Raw genomic sequence first — 16379 nt, forward strand, 5'->3', positions numbered from 1 at the left:
TAATTTAATACGCGTCGCGCGACTGCGGCGGTGCTCGACGACCGATCCCCTAAATCCTGGCGTATTGTTGGCCACGGGGAACGGAAAATACGCTGTAATCCGCAATCCGTCGGGTATTTATAATCCATTCGAGCCGAGTGTCCGAATACATTCGCGGACGTCGGTCTTCGCGATGGAAATAATACAGGACACCGTTTCCTGTCGCGCGGGTTCGCGGAAAACCCATAAAGCTCGCTGCTATCGCTTCTCAGGAAAACGACGGGCCTCTAGACTCACTTATTCAATCATCGTTGACTATCCGAGCCGCTCGTTTGCCAAATCGATCGACTCCGCAAAATAGAAAGCTGAGAAAAACTTCAGGCGGGCTAAATTTCTGTAAAATATTCCTCGAAGCTCGTGTGTACATTTTGTAAACAAAAGTATAGTTTTTACTTGCCGTTTCAATGTACAATAAAGTTTAGTTTAAAGTTACCTACCGCACTAGTCTTTTAATTAGAAAATAAGTCCACTCCAACCATATCGACTTCATCTCGAAATGAAACGAGGCGAGAGACCAGCTTCGCAGACGGGAGTCAGCGAATTTTCTCGCGTCGGAGAACGAAGAAAGGTGCCGAGGGACGAATTTGAAAGATGGAGGAATGTTTTTGCGGCCGCGCGGGATTAGGGGTCGCGGGCAGTTTAGCGGCTCGGAAAGATAAGAGTTTAGGCGGTCAGTATTCTGGAACGGCACGGATAGCGAAGTAGTTCTCGCGGCTAAGTGACATCCTTGGCAAAGGGCCCAGCCCTGCGAGGCTGTCGAGGCTGTCGAGGCTGTCTCCGATGCGAACTCGGCAAAATCTATTTCTAGTTCGGCCGATAAACTCGGCCGCAGGAATCCTGAAAAGAAATCCCCGCGAGCCCTAGCTTCTCTTGTCCGGCTTATCTGTCTTGGTATTTATTCCTCGTCTCGATGCTTCGTCTCTAGATCTCGGACGATTCTACTCGAAGCGATGAATCTCTTACCGAATTTTCCGCGCCCCGTGACTCGGCGAGAATTTCGTTTAGCCCGCGAGAAAATCATTTAGGGGAGGCGCGCGACACGACGCGGCGCCGAGAATGCGATTAGGGAAACGAGATTTCGAGGGTTCGCTGTTCCCGGCAAATTGCTGGAAAAATGGCTCTTTGTCGCCATTCGACGTTGCGCCGGTGTTCCCCGATCTTCTACTCCAGACACCTACGTTTGTGATACGTTCACGAGCGGAAATATTGCTGCTTGATTAGGCAAGTGGATCTTCGCGTATGCAAATCGTTGTCTGCAGTAAACTATAAATCAACTAATTGAGAGAAATAGTCCAGGTTTGCGGCAAAAATGCTCTTGGCATACATATCAGAGCGATGACGGGTTAAAAAAGTTTCCGGATCGATCAGAGAGCTGTATCATCGATCGAGAACGAGGATAGACAAGTTCTCGATCGGCCGATACTTGGGTGATTGATTTTTGCGTGGATCGGCAGACGGGAGCGGCAAAAATGACCGGCAATTAATCTCTGACGACCGATGGGAAACGAGGCATCGTTGCTATTCCGTCGACGGCGCGGCGCGGCGAGCGCAATAGTGGAAACGAGTATTAATCATGGTTAAACTAGTGAGCGCAACACTGTCGTGTACAGCACACCGTTCCCAGTTAGCCGGCAATTACCATCGATCAGTGGGAATTAGAGAATGAACATTGTTTCGGGTTGTGTTTTAACGGGGGCCGAAACTATGCGCCCATTTTTTTATCCAGGGGAAGGAGAATGTTCAATGTATCCGTTACACGGCAAGTTGCCGGACGTAATTAAACTACCGTGCGTGGGAACGAATTAGAGCTCTCTTTCTCTCTCTCTCTCTCTAGGAGAACACTGGGCGGCAGAGGAAAAAATATTGAATAGCGAAAGGGGAGCAAAATGCGGCGAAACTTTCGAGATAAATACTATCGGATCACGCTTGTTGCGCCGCGTGCTGGACACCGGCTTAATGAACAAAAAAAACGCGCGACGTTATCGCTCTTTTCAACCCTAAATGACTGACCCTCCGGAAAAATGGCGACGCGAGCATTCGACTCTCCGAATATCAGATCATCTGCCAAATGGTTCAATTAAACCCTATGATTTTTTATCGTGAATAGAACGTTAGAAGTTTAGTGTTAACGACAAGGAACTAATGAGTTCAAAAGCATACGTAACTTTTGCAATTTCATTTATCTCGGTGCTCTGTCAGGTAAAATATTTCTGTTGGATAGAAAGAGTGTTTTTATTTGACGTGGTGGTTTCCTCGCGCGATGGCTTAATTATCCGGAGTTTAAATTATATTCCCGCGATCGTCGAAACGCGGAACGGGAGAATACGTTCGTCGAAAACGACGGCGGAAACGTTTGTAATGCCTGGGAAAATAAAAGGGACGAAGGAAACCGGGTTCCGCCGGCAGAAGATGAAAATGAGGGCCAAGAATTTATGACTTCCCCGGGGAGGAGATTAAATTATTCCTCTAGCCGCTGGAGAGAACGGCGTTTTTAATGCTTCCGAGGCTCGAAATATCCAGCGGTGTCGTTCAAACAAAAGAAATGGAATTGAACAATTTCTACCGTGTTGCGAGATAAATCAAATTAGCGTCGAAAACGCGAAGCGACGAGACCTCGCTCGCTTAGGGTTTGCGCCGTGGAATTACTTTAATTGCCTGTATTTTCTTGTCCCCGATCCTCCCAGCCAGTATCTGCTCATTTCTATCCAACTTCGGTATAAAGTTGTCCTTGCGGAAACATCTAAAAGATTGCTCAATCTTGCCGCATAAAAAGATTGGGGATGAAAGAGGCGTACTGAAACTCGGAATCTAGACTATTTCGGATTCACTGAATCATCCCTCGAGTTCGAGGGGAAACACACATTAATCTTGTTCGTGCAAGTTCGCAGTGAATAATTATTCATGTTATTTTGTTGGCGTCGTTCTAGGGGAAGCTGCCCCTTTCGGAAAATATCTCGCATTTTTCAACCCCTATCGTTCCTATTGTTCCATGACATTCTGTACGTTTCAACTTGGCCTAAATTTTGACAATACACCGTGTACACATTCAATCATCATATATTGAACTAATCACGTTCAAAACGATAAGAATTGAATATCTCAGAAATCGCTGGAGCTGGAAGAAAACTGTAAATGGCGAACTCGTGTATCTTTTAGCAGATAATCTAGCAATGGTCATCGTGTGCTGTTTGATGGTTCGCGCGTAGAAACGTGGTCCGTTTGTATAAACGGTCACGTAATATCGCCGATGATTTCATCCGGCACGTCCCCGCTATGTTGATCAACAATTGGTGACGGGCCGCGCGTTCCTACGCATTTTCCATTTCCCTTCATTAGACCGCGATTGTCCTTCGCAGAATGTTTCGGCATTCGACGAGATCCAAGAGAGGGTGAATCGATGGCAGGCGAGGAACGCGGCGCAATTCGACGTGCCCCGGAACGACATGTCTCTCGGATTCTGGTACGACGTCGGTACTCTTGCGACGCACTTGAAAATTCGCGATACATCTCTCGCCAGACGTCCCTCACATTTTTCTCGACTAGCCCCTTTGGACAACCCAACCCTTAACTCAAACGTCAACCCTCGGCTACGGTGTTACACCCTTGTCACGGTGTAACACTTGTCACGCGAACTGAAAATGAAGTCTTCTCGTTCTGGTGGCTCTTTTATAAATTATTGAGCGGGTTCTACGATGGACTGTCAGCCGCAAATATTTATATAAGTTTGACTTGCATATTTTAATGGTAAATATTGGCAAAAGGGGACCCAGCCTCCAAGCGCGTTGACCTTGAAATATATTGTCAAGGTTAATAATCTGAACAACTTTTTTATATACATATTAATAAATTTAGTTTATTAACCCTTTGCACTCGGACCCAACTTCTAGGGTTGCCAGAAATGTTTTATCCAAATATAGAAGAAGTAGTGAAAACTGCAATTACGTATGAGATAGGCTCAAGATATAGGAGTTCAAGTAAGAGAGGTACATAGCACATTTTAAACTTTTTTATTCAAACAAAGATTTTTGAAAATTCAAATCTGATATAGGAGATCAAGTTCAAATATAGAAGACTCATATCAAATATAGAAGATCTGGCAACCCTATCAACTGCTGACAGAATTATTGGACATTGAAAGATGTCTACAAATCTTAAACAATGCAATTATTTGTTTGTTACACAATGTAAGAAGTTCAAGCAGCATTTTCACGCATAGAGTTTCTCTATGTAATAAAGGATAAAAGGCATTTACTTAATACGATGAGTTCAAATTTCCCGCCACTGGCAGCGTTCTACTCAAAGTGTGTTTCCAATAGACTCCGCGCGACGGCAGCACCGCCGACAAAACTACAGCGCTGTGCGCGGGCCCTATCACTTTGTCAGTCCCTGTTTAATGCAAGAGAGCGTGATCGAGAAGGTTGTCATCGGATTTCAATTAGGTAAAGCGTTCAAATTCCTTCAGAGCATTGGCAACACAAAGCGAACAATCTAGTCGGTCGGAAACTTATGCACCGTTTGTTGCATCGATCCTCTCATTCGACGTAACGTAAATAACTAAAACATTGTAGGACCTGGCAGTCCGATCGACCCGCGGTCTGCTTGGCATTGGTGAAATTCAATTTCCTGTAATACCAGGACCAATTTCTTTCCCGGACGCGGGTAAACAGGATTTTCAAGGATATCTCTCTCTCACTTGTAGGGGATAGAAATTATGCAACCTCGTGTAACCAAAGCGACATTGTTGTACGACAACACATGGTTGCAAAGTTACTTTCTTTACACGAGTTGGACATACAATGTTCGATAGGAGTATTTCCACAGGCGATTACGTTGCGTATACTTCGGTGAGTAGAACGAGTTTAATATTTGACGAGTATCGAAGCCAATCGCGTCGGTACCCTGTAAACCTATAAACCCTGTAAACCCGGTATGTGTCGAGCAAAAACGAACACGTACTGTCCCCTATAAATAGTAAAATCACGGCTTTCTACTCGCAACGCGTTTACGCGAGTCCAAGGTCCTTCGGTGACTTGTCAAACCCCGCTATATTTAGTCGGGCGAGAAAACAGAAAACGAAGAAAAGGTTAAACGTTGAACGTTACCGTTCGCTGAAATCGCGTCGTCGTCGTCGCTTCCGAGTCCGGCGGTTCGTTGAACACCAGAGTTCAAAACACCTGGCAAATTTACTTGTTTCGCGACCCTCGTAACATTCGCCCGCCGTCGGTCCGCCATATTGCAGTTGTTTCGAGAACACGTTAGAACCGTTAGGGGCGGGTCGCAATTAGACCTGTCGACGGGAGCAAAGCGAAATTTATTTTCATCAATAATAATTGTCGGTCTGACCATTTGTCAAGACCCAAGCTAAATTCACGGTAACTTGAATTGTCGATGATGCGCTCGCCATATTTGTCTTCAAATTGTCCTCTTTTTACCCGAAAACTAACGATGTATCGCTTTCAGGTTTACGTGGAGCTCTTCAAAGTCCATATGAAAATTAGCGTCGAGCTAATTGTAGAATCAGAAATCTGAAATGGATGATTTCGCGGCCCCCGGGTTGTTCTAGCGTGAATACAGCGTTCCGTTACGGAATTCCCATTGTCTCGGCGGAACAATCGGTCCCGGCCGAAATAGCGGAGGCTGTGCGACCAGTCAAGGTGTTCATTTCTCTTTCGTGCACGCGTGCCGTTCCGTTTGAGCGGCTCCTTTGAGCCGGTCTGTAAAAAATGGCCGAATGTGTCGCCGTCGCGTGAAACGAGCCGAATTAACCGCGGCTCGCCGTGTCCCGCCGCAGACAGCCTAAACGACCGGCTACGAAAATATTTTATGGTGTGCACTCTAACGCTCACGCCAGATTTAGGATGAAGGTCGCAATGGAAACGGGAAACTGAGGGACTCTGGCTATTCTAGAGCCCTGGCTGCATGACCAGTTCGTAAAACGCTTTCTACCATCCTCGATCGAGACATTCCTGGAACCAGTTCGTTAACGCTATTGACTACGAACTATTTTAATGTAACTAAAATTCCATGCTAATTTTACGAAACGGTCGTTAGAAAGATTTAATTTGGTTCTCACAGGGAGAGTGGGTTTCCGACGGTGACCGCCCACGCGGCGAGGCGTCCCTTCGCTCGTCTGCATTTTGAGGAATCGAGGATCTATAAACAGCGTCCAGAATCGCCGGTGTTACCGTCGACTTGTCCATTTCTGCCGGGACGTCTGACGGGAAAAGTTAATTTCGGACGTGCCTCGGAAGGCACGCCAACCACGCGCGCTAATGAGCCGATGAAAATTCACTGTAGCTCGGCGCGCACACTGCGTCCTCTGTGCCTCCCAGCATTCTAGCGAGCTAGAGATTGTTCAATTTATGCGAGAGAGAGTCCCTTGTCCCAACGAGACGAATTTGTCTTTCGACAATAATTAGAGATCGGGTTTCTCCGAGCCGCTGCTCGCCCAGTTTAATACCGTATAAGAGATGATGCTGCAGACAAATGGATTAATAGCTGGTTTCTTTTTGTTCGCAGATCGAAGTTTTTTAGTGGCCAACGCTCAACAGGGACTATGTCACATAATATACTGCTCGGACAGTTTCTGCCGTCTGACGGGCTACTCGAAGGCGGAAGTGATGCAGAGACCGGCGATCTGCGAGTTCCTCCATGGGCCAATGACGTCGCCCCATGCTGTCGCAGCCCTCCGCGACGCCCTCGCCGCCGGCGTCGAAAAGCATTTCGAGATCCTCTACTACAGGAAAGACGGTCAGTCACCTTCACCTTTGTTACCCTAATCGACGGACTCCGGAAATTTCGACGCTGCGAACAATCGAATTCGATCAATTTGTACATCTAATATCTCGTCTTCTATCCGCAAGTGTAGGAAAATCCGCAGTCTGTTGATTATTCTACGAATACAGAAGATTCTTTGGCTTCGTTCTGGTCGCGGAAACAGATTATAATCGATTCGACGGCGTTTCCGCGGAAGACTCCGTCCGCATCTCTTTGCGAAACCGTGCGATTGAATTTTTGGCGAGCTAGAGGGAGTGAAAACTGGCAAGATTTCCGCGGAGCGAAGTGTCATGCGAAACGAGAGAGACCGGACATCCTGAATTCCGATCCGGTGCGGTGTGTCGCCTGAACCCGTCTTGGCAAGCCCTTTCAGCTTTCTAGGGACATTGTTTCTCGGATCCTCGAGAATAGACAAAGCGATTTGTACCTCTGCCAACCGCTCTCTCAGAAGACCCCCGCCATTTTCGCGATTCTTCGGTTCCTTCGGGCGCGCCGTGAAACATTTATTCCGCCCGATTATCCACTCGGTTGATGGAGGCTCGTAAACATCCGTGAAAACAGAACGGACGAGCGTTCGCTCGAACATCCGGCTCGATTCAGCAAAACAGAGAGCAAGGTAGGCAACAAACCGCTTTAACTTCGCCTCTCTGCGCTCGGGGATGTTTCTTTATTTACGGAAGCAATTTTGCACTCAATTTAAATGGGATTTTTTAAGTTTGAAATATTACGGATTAAAAGTCTGTTGCGTGATCGCTAGAATTGTTAGCGCTTCAGAATCATGTACTGTACGTACTGCGGAGGGTAGATCATCGTCAATCACAGTGCAAAGGGTTAATTTCCTTGCGTAGAATATACACCGACGCGACGGGAATGTCGTGACAAAATATCGACGAACCTGTCGAAACATCGGCGGAATATTCAGGGAAAACGGGTTTTCCGAGCGACGCGGCGGGTATGCGTGGAGCAGCTGTGAACTTTCCTCACGTCAATTCCTGCAAACTTACTGTCATTGTTATTAACCGATTCCACGGTTGACTTAGTTTCTGGCGGCCTGTACGCGGCTGCTATACCTCGGCCAGCGATTCGTTTCGTATCTTTTCTAAACTTTCCGCGTTAATAATTCGCGTCGGCACTTTCCCAGAAGAAACACGGTCTCATTGAATTGAATATCGCTCCGAGACTAGATATTCTGTTTTTCTTAATTCCGAGCTGTCGAGCGGATTGTTCCTAGTTTTTCCTCGAATGGTGTCAACGTCTTCTGCGATTAAAAAACAAACGACAACACAGAAATAGCTTGGAAAGTGCTTCGGTGAAAAGTCGTTTCTTATAGTTGGTCGGTACTGTTTTTAACTGTTGTACTGTCTTTAAAAAGTTTGCGCGTGCAGTGGAATAAATAACTCTGCCAGGCGACCAGAATTAGAATGCGCGAATTCGTTAAATAGAATGGCAGTTTTATTCGACACAAAGAAATTTCTTCGTTCGTTCTTTGTTTCACGAAGAGAAAATGGGAATGGGAATTAGAATAGAAGTTCGCAGGCTGTTTATAACTTATTGACGCGTCGTTTAAGGGGAGCGCCGTTCGTACAATAAATAACGAATCAGTTCCTTCGATCCCGAGCCGGACATTTCCTGATTTTCCAAGCAAACTCATCGGGTCCCAAGCTCCGGAGGACAACTTTATCGGCACGCAATAACCCTGAATTTACATATTCCAGCGGAGATCGTGATTTTCCAGTCGCGAGTCACTCTCCAGGGTCTGTAAGAACCGTTACGTTATTCAGAGCGGGAAAATTGAATTTATTCGCGGGCCGATGGTTGGCTCGGACTCGATTTTGCCGTAGTGTCTGACCTTAGGCGCGGCGAGATCAATAGTCACTACTGTATAATTTATCATAGTCATAGCCCGAGGCCTCTTGGCCCACCTGAGTTCCCTGGTCCGGTTCCCCCTGACTTTAGAGTCGCGATCGAGCGCACAGAGACATCGTGCTCTTTTCCGCCGATCGTATCCAACACCTTGCTGCTTGGAAAATCAGTATTACGATCAGCAAACGAGATCTCATCGTCGTTTCATCTTATCGAATTTCACGTTTCGATCAAACAAATAGTCGGGGGGTTAAGAAGCAACGTTCTTCGATCATTTCCGAAGATGCACCATGATTGGCTCGATTCGCGGGCCGATAAGGGTTGCATCGAGCAGTTATCGGGAAATGCAAGCTGATAGGCTCGTAGATGGTTGTGCACGTGTGACGGGCACAAAGGGAGACGAAAGAAGGGAGGTTCCGGGTCGGGGTGTAACGGGGTTTTCGAGGGATGGAGAGAGAGAGAGACGGCGAGATGGAGAGCTGAAAAGCGAAAAGTAGCGAGCGACGACCACCTGCAGCCACCTCGACCGGGTTTGGCACGGTCGCGAGCAGTGTTTCCAGTGAATCTGCCCGGGCGTATTACACGTCACCGGTTTTCCACTTTGACGGAGGCGAGCTCTCATTGTTCCCGCTCATTTTCCTCGGCGAGAGGGAGGACGCCCGAGGAATTGATCGCCGGGGGATGAAACGAACGAACGAGCCAACGAGCCAACGATCCAGCGAGCGAGCATACATACGCGGAGGAACAGAGGGAAAGAGAGACAGAGAGAGGACAAGCCTAAAACCTGGACCACTTTGAAACCGTCATCGGGGGGTTGTGGCGAAACCGTTGACCGCCACGGTCCGGCGGCGTTGCGGGAAACAGTTAATTTCGGGCTCCAGTTTTTCCGTCGCTCCCGCCGCGCTAAATGTCGATTCGGTGTCGCGTGTCTCCGCTCCTTTTTTGTCGGTTTCGTTCTGTTTTTCACGGGAGCGTGCAATCAGCCCCCGCCGGGGGTTGATCGCGATCGAAATGTCAGGGGTCGCGGGATCCGGGGAATTCGAGACGTTTCGAGGCGCGCGCTGTCTTCTCGCGCGTTCATCGGCGGCCCCAGGAAATTAACGTCCATCCGGGATCGGGTCGAAATGTCAGGCTTTTATTCGCGTGCTCGCCGACCGACCCGTCGTGCCCCGCGTTGCGTTTCTACGCATTGCCCCGTGCAGAGCTATAGTTCCTGTAGGGCCGACCTTGAAGCGCCGCATACGACCATCGTGCAATGCGAGCCGCGTCGCGACGCGACGTCGCAACCCTGAAGGATTCGGAGAGAGTATGGAAAATTAATCGATGGAGTGCCGAGTTTCAAACTATGACTGACTGCGTCGGATAACGTCGGGTAATTATGTCGAGGCTGGATTAACGGCCCGCTAATAACCTTCCGGGGTTTATCTCGTGAAACGTTAATGGCTCTCTCTCTCTCTCCCTCTCCCCCCGCTGTTAGATCGCGTTACGCCGCTTCCGGCTTTTAATTGTTGCCCTTCTCCCGTTACAGTCCAACGAAGCACTTCTTTTATCGGTCTTAGAAGTATCGTTAGCGTCTTCGTTTCTCCCGAGTAACCCCCGCCGGCTGCTTATCTCCGTCGCATTGTCCTACCCGCGATTAATTCCGCCGTTCTGCAAGAATATTGGTTGCAGCTTCGCACGATAGGGTACGAAGTTGTTTTAACCGTCGGACGACGTCTCTTGTACGGCGTGCAGACTGCTTTCGTGGCGATTTGGTATGGAACCGAGTGTTTTCGTGGGGACGGAGAAAGTCTCGAGTAAAACGTAAAGCCGCGGTGACGCGACGTCTAAAAATGCCGGCGTGGTTCGGCTCGCGGGGAATCAACGGTCCCGTTTCCAGGGTATCGATATCGGCGTTGATCGGTCCCATCAGCAGCTGTGGCCATTCCGCGAACACCTCCTCGAGAGTGCTCTCCCGCGTAGAGTTACGCAACCGTGCGAGAGAATCCGCAACCGTGCTTCGACGAAGGAGAGAAACAAGAGAGAACGAAAGAGAGAGAGAGCTCGCACAGTGTTTTCAAGCAGCCAAGAATAGTCGTGCGCCCGTGTTGTCTCCACCCCCTCCTCTCTCACTGTCTCGTTCCTTTTCATACCCGCCTTCCCTCTTCTCTGGTTCGCGTACCCCGTTTTCGCGTGTCCCCACCAGGTGCTCTCTCACTATCCGGCATATCGTAAGAGGAGCGTAGTCAATGACATCACGGAGAGGCGCTCGACCTCCCCCTCCTGCACCATTGGCCCACACCTCACCGTCTTCGAGTGACGTCACTGTCCGAAGCTCTTTCTACCTCTATCTTTATCTCCTCCACTCGCCGGTTAGCCTCGTCTTCTTTTTCCTATTCGCGAGCACGCAAAAATTCTCTACTCTGAACAGAAGACTGCTCCTCGTCACTTGGTCACGGAATCACAACGGAGACCTGTCCTCTCCCCCTTTTTCTATTCTCGCGACATCGCAGTGCGATGAACCTGTGGCATAGTTGCGAACAGAGCAATCCGATTTTGCAGATTGTTAGATAAAGAAATCGCGCAGCAAGGTGATGATGTCTGTTATTTCTCTCAAGATCTGCAATCTTCCAACTAGATTGCGGATTTGACACATTGGTGGCACGGTTGATCTCCCAAAGTGTCACAGAACGTTCGAAACGGTTCGATATGTTCGTTCTTGTTCGATTTGCTCAGTAAATTAGTTCAGGCTTGTCTATACAGCCGATTCACGCGAGCGGAGCGAGTCGCGACGAATCGTTCTCGAAAGTAGAACAATTGATGCATGCCCTAGCTACTGTTCTAGCACCTATACGGTGCTCCGCGAAGTGTAACGCGCTCGTCTCGCGGAATAATCCACCGGGCTGCTGTCCCCCGACAATTTCGACAGCTCCGCCGGGCAGCCGCGGCGCTAAGACACCGCCTAAGGTGCGAGCTTGCGTCGGCTTCTGAGCTTGCAGTCATCGCGACGACGGCGAGCCGAGTATAGAGTCTCTGTCCGCCCGCGTTTTGCTCGCATCGTCGCTTGTTTCTCGCCGAATCTCCAGTGTGTCTCGAGGCGCGGTCAATTTCTCGAAGCCCATTAAACCTTTCGTTCCAGCAGATTGAACGCGCTGCCATCTGCAATCGGCAACCCACAGTGCGCCGCTGATCGAGCTTTCAACGCCTATCGATTCCCCATAGCACGCGAATCGTTGGATTCTCGATCGAGCCGGAAAAGTAGACAGCGGATTTTATGCAATTATGACGGAAACAAGTACGTGCAATTTAAAACAGCGAACACCTTATTGCTTTCAACCCATCAGACAAACGTATCAGGAAAGAAAATAAATTTCTGTTTCACTCCAGTGCGTTGCAATTCGCGTGGAAAGTTTTCGAGCTGCACAAAGATCCGCTGTCTGGCGAGGAGAGTGACGCGAAGTAGAAATGTCTGTCACGTATCAGACAGTCAGTGTATCCCAAGCGTGTGTATTCTAAAAACGAAGCTATGATTGTGTTCGTTGCCGCGAAAGATCTATCAGCCTAGCTCCAATTCCGCGAGAGTTGATGTGACATTTTTTTATACTATCTATAGCCACCTTTGGAGCTTGAAAAGCGCCCATCGATGTGGAATATAGTCGCCGCGTATATCGAGTGATTTCAGCAATAGCTCAGGAGCGAAAGGGTTCACCCGACCAACGAGAAAAAAAGTAGTGATCGAGAATGGTAGAAATGGCTGTGAAAACGGTGGTGTCAATGCCGGCGGATATCGCGAAGACAGCAGCGGGGAAACGCGAGGCCGATACGCGCTCCGGGAGAAATTAAAAGGAACTGGCGGTTGGATATTACCTGTTGAGCAGTGTGCGAGGGTGTGCGTGAATTTCTCCCTCGGAACGAGAGGAGAGAGAGCTCTGTTTCCTCTCGGCGTGTAGCGGGATCGATTCGCGCGAGAAGATGCGGGAGAAAGCGATGAGCTGCGACCTGGAGTGCCCGGAGGAACAGCGTGAATGGATCCCCATGAGATTGTAGGTCAATTTTACTTGGCCCTCTATCCCTCGAAGTTCGCTCATTAAGAACCGCTATTAGTCCGCGGCTGCACGATGGCGCAACCGGGTTCATCGCGGAAGTTTTATGAATTTTTCGGTGACCGGGTATACCTCGCGTTCTCGGAACGCGCCTCGGAGCGTTTGATATTGCTTCGCGAGCGAGGATCAAAGTCAGCCTGGAATATTAACACCTGGCTCTGCTGGAATTGTCCATGGCCGGCTCTCGATCGTGTGCTCGATCGAAGGAATATTCTGGTCCAGATCCGACTCCTACGATTTTCCACGTGTACACAGAATCCGTGAACCGTGTATTCGCGAATTAAGGGACCTCCGGTCCAGATAGAATCCGTCCGAGCGGGAAGGGGGGTTGGAAAGCTCTAAAGGCTCGTCGAATATTCCTGAATGCGATGATCGATGCGCGGTTTCGCGGATTCTAAAGGCTGCTTTAGGATTCGCGAGGTCCTCCCAGCCGAAGAGGCTTCTCGAAGAAAGAGAAACGAGACAAGGGGAATTGGAAAGGTCAGGGGAGCAGCGAGCTGTTCTCGTGTCACGACAAAGGGTTGGCGGTTCTCCTCGGGAAGGTCGAATTCACGGCAGTTCGTTCGATAGAACCTGCTGGCTCCCGGTTCCCCTGGTTTCTCCAGTTCCAAGGAAGAATCGCTCGGAGATAAGGGACATTGTTGCGGCCAAACGTCCACTTTTCACGATAGACCTCGGTGTTCGATAGGCCAGGCGAGATCGTAGACCTCGTTACCTGCTGCGAGAACCTTGAACGACCGACTTTCCGGCACGACGACACACTGGTTCAAACCTCCGAAGAAAAGAGAGAGAGAGAGCACGCGACTACCTTGACTCAGGGACACTGGGAATTTCGATAAGACCTTTAGTACCTGGAACGATATCTCTTCGGGGAAGTGTAAATTCGGCCGGGCCGTTCCTGCTCTCCGCCGGTGGAAACGGTAGTCTCGCTCGGGCCTTCTGCCGGGAAAAACCCAGATAGACGGAGGCCAGCTTCCTCGAAGGAAATTAGATCGCCTTTTCGGGTTCGTTGAACCTCCCTGTCCTCGGGCAACGTCGACTTCCTGCACTCTCGACCTCTCGTTTCCACGCTGGATCTGTTATTTTGTCGCGGTCGAAATCGTATTCGATTGTTGCGTGCGAAACGTGCGGTTCTAGAATGCAAGAAGCACGACTGAAAATATGTTTGAAAAAATTGTTGAACGAATATCATCAATTATAAGACAAAAGTGGTCCGCAGAAAGAAAGACAGCAATGTCAGTCTCCGTGCCAAGAACAGCGCTCGCTGTTCGCCGAATCGAAAGCGACTGGAGCAGGTCGCTCGGTTCAAGTTTCGGCGATTGGTTCGCAGAATTTTGAGCGGTCTTTCCGGCGGACGACGAGGTCCGTCTTCGTCGACGGTAAATTAGATCGTTGATTCGGGGGAGTTCGTCAAACCGGAGCTGTCTTCGTGGAACCTTGAGCTCAGAAGACGGACGTGGTCGCACGTCCAAGTCCCGATCGGAGGATCAGAACGGCGTGTAATTAGGGTCATCCGTAGTAAACCAGGTGAACCGGCACCGGCCGCTGCGGCGATTCGCTGCCTTCCTATTTCGTGGACGCTTGACATTTTCCTGGGCCGGTCACGTGGTCGCCGTTTTTGGCAAGTACCGACGGCCCGAGGAGGTTTCGTGGTTCGCAAGCCCGAAAGCACACTTCGAAAAGGGAGCGAACCCGGAGAGGGAGAGAGAGAGAGAGAGCGACGGGAGGGAAGGGGAGAGAAAGCGCATGCTATTTCTGTGCAGTGCTTGGCCTGCAGCACACGTTGCCACGTCACAGGGGCATTGCACTCGGTGACGTCACGAGGGCACAGCGTCATCGACCAATTGGAGGGAGCCGTTAACCCATTAACCACTCGGCTGTTCGTTCCACTGCGGTATCGTGACCTCCTCACTATCCACCAATCGTTTCACCAGGTACCGGGACCTCATCAACCGATAATTGCCTGGCATTCCGCGATTATACTTCCGATTTCTACTTTTATTTACCCACCACTGACCTGTCTCATTCTCTGCCACACCCTCGACGCACCATTACCGTTGCACCTGTGGGATCGTGGAATTTTCATTTCGTCGCGCAACGAAATTCTCCTTTCAATGTATCCGCCCCGGGGAGCCGGTCGACTCCTCGTCGAGCAGCTCTCATTTTCCTGCTCGCCAGGGAAGATCCTATATGTATAATTCTATTGCGGTGTCCGCTGCAGCAGAAGTTAATCAAAGTGGTTTCGAGCGATTCGCTGCTGCACGGCGGCGCGGCGCACGTAAACGCAATCCAATTTCGCTGTTTATACTTTGTTGATGCTTCACACCGCTGTCGCCCGGGAAGATAAATTGCATCTATCGCGTCGATTAATTATTCGACACCGCGGATTCCGAGTTGTCTTTCGTTTGTTATTTAACGTAAATTTTAATCTTGATCTTATTTTACGCAATGTGAAATGCGCTAAGTGTATTCATAGATATTCTCGCGGTTCTTCCTAATTGTTTTAGACGACGTTTTGTACCTCGAGGAGATTATACGCCAGAGATAATTAACTCTCTCGTAGCTATTTATTTCTCTGATTAATCGCACATGGCGCATCATTTGTATGCTACAGCGCAAAATTCATTGCAACAAACGCATAAAGTTCGTAATGGAGCATTTAACAAATATTTCTACAAGAACATTGAAGACACCTGACGTGTACTCAAACGAGTTAGAATTTATGTAACAATTTCTTACAAAATCGCCCTTAGAATTATGATAATCCCGAGTTGACAAATGAGAAATCGATGGGTCAGTCTCCGGTGTCGTCATGGAGGTCCATCGAGTTCCACGAAGAAATATATGGCCGGAGGGTCGACTGGAATTTACAGGGAGCGATTTTCGAAGGGATTATCGGTGATCTCGATGGATCGTGCACAAGGTCATCACATGCGGCGCGGTTGGATCAGGAAGGGCCACGCGTAAATTAGTCGCACGAATTAGAGTGGACTGCGTGTATTTTCGGCACAGGGGAGCACCGCAAAGGGGATGCTTATTTATAGTGTCCGCTAGGTGGTAGGCCGGTGCAATTTTAGAAATTCATTTGGCTATGTTCGCGCGCGCGGAGCAGCCTGGTATTATCGACACCTAGTCTCTCGCCTCGCTTTCTCTCCCTCTCCCCGCGCCTCAGCTCGCCGCCGTTCGTGTTTTCTATTTGATATTTTTTTTTAGCCGCGACCGATCTATCGGTGACACGGATTCGCTCGATCGTGTCCGGGAGGCGGCGGCGATTGTCCCGGCGCGGCCGAGCGAGCGTGTTCCGCGCGTTAAACGATAGCCCATCGGTTTTACACGTTCCGATTTCGCGTTCACACCTTCGGATTGTCGTCGACGAATTAACCGGTCCTCCTACCCGCCCCGCTTATGTTTCTTTCTTCCTTTTGTTCTTTTTTTGTTTTCGGCTGGCCGAGCTCCGTTCCGCCGTTGAAAAACGTTGTATCGGCGGGGAAAGCTTCTGGACGCGCGGGGCCGCGTCTAAAAATATGGCCAGATGACCTTCGTGATTCCGTCGGATGGATTGCAACATTGTTCGAACGTGTCGAACGGGGCGTCACGATTTTTCTCGTGATCGGAGCC

The 16379-nt window shown here is 49.3% G+C and overlaps 1 protein-coding gene across 15 annotated transcripts in view; it reads left to right on the top strand.

Moving 5' to 3' along the window:
• The window catches only part of Sei (potassium voltage-gated channel seizure), a 137526-nt gene that overhangs the window by 16989 nt on the left and 104158 nt on the right, over positions 1-16379 (top strand). For 13 of the 15 annotated variants that reach the window (XM_076437258.1, XM_076437256.1, XM_076437264.1 and 10 more), the window contains one exon: positions 6559-6789. In XM_076437258.1, the coding sequence (XP_076293373.1) occupies positions 6559-6789 (231 nt within the window). The other 2 variants (XM_076437269.1, XM_076437267.1) reach the window with 2 other exon arrangements.

This window comes from Lasioglossum baleicum, chromosome 13 (genome assembly GCF_051020765.1).
Source record: "Lasioglossum baleicum chromosome 13, iyLasBale1, whole genome shotgun sequence".
Classification (NCBI taxonomy): Eukaryota; Metazoa; Arthropoda; class Insecta; order Hymenoptera; family Halictidae; genus Lasioglossum; species Lasioglossum baleicum.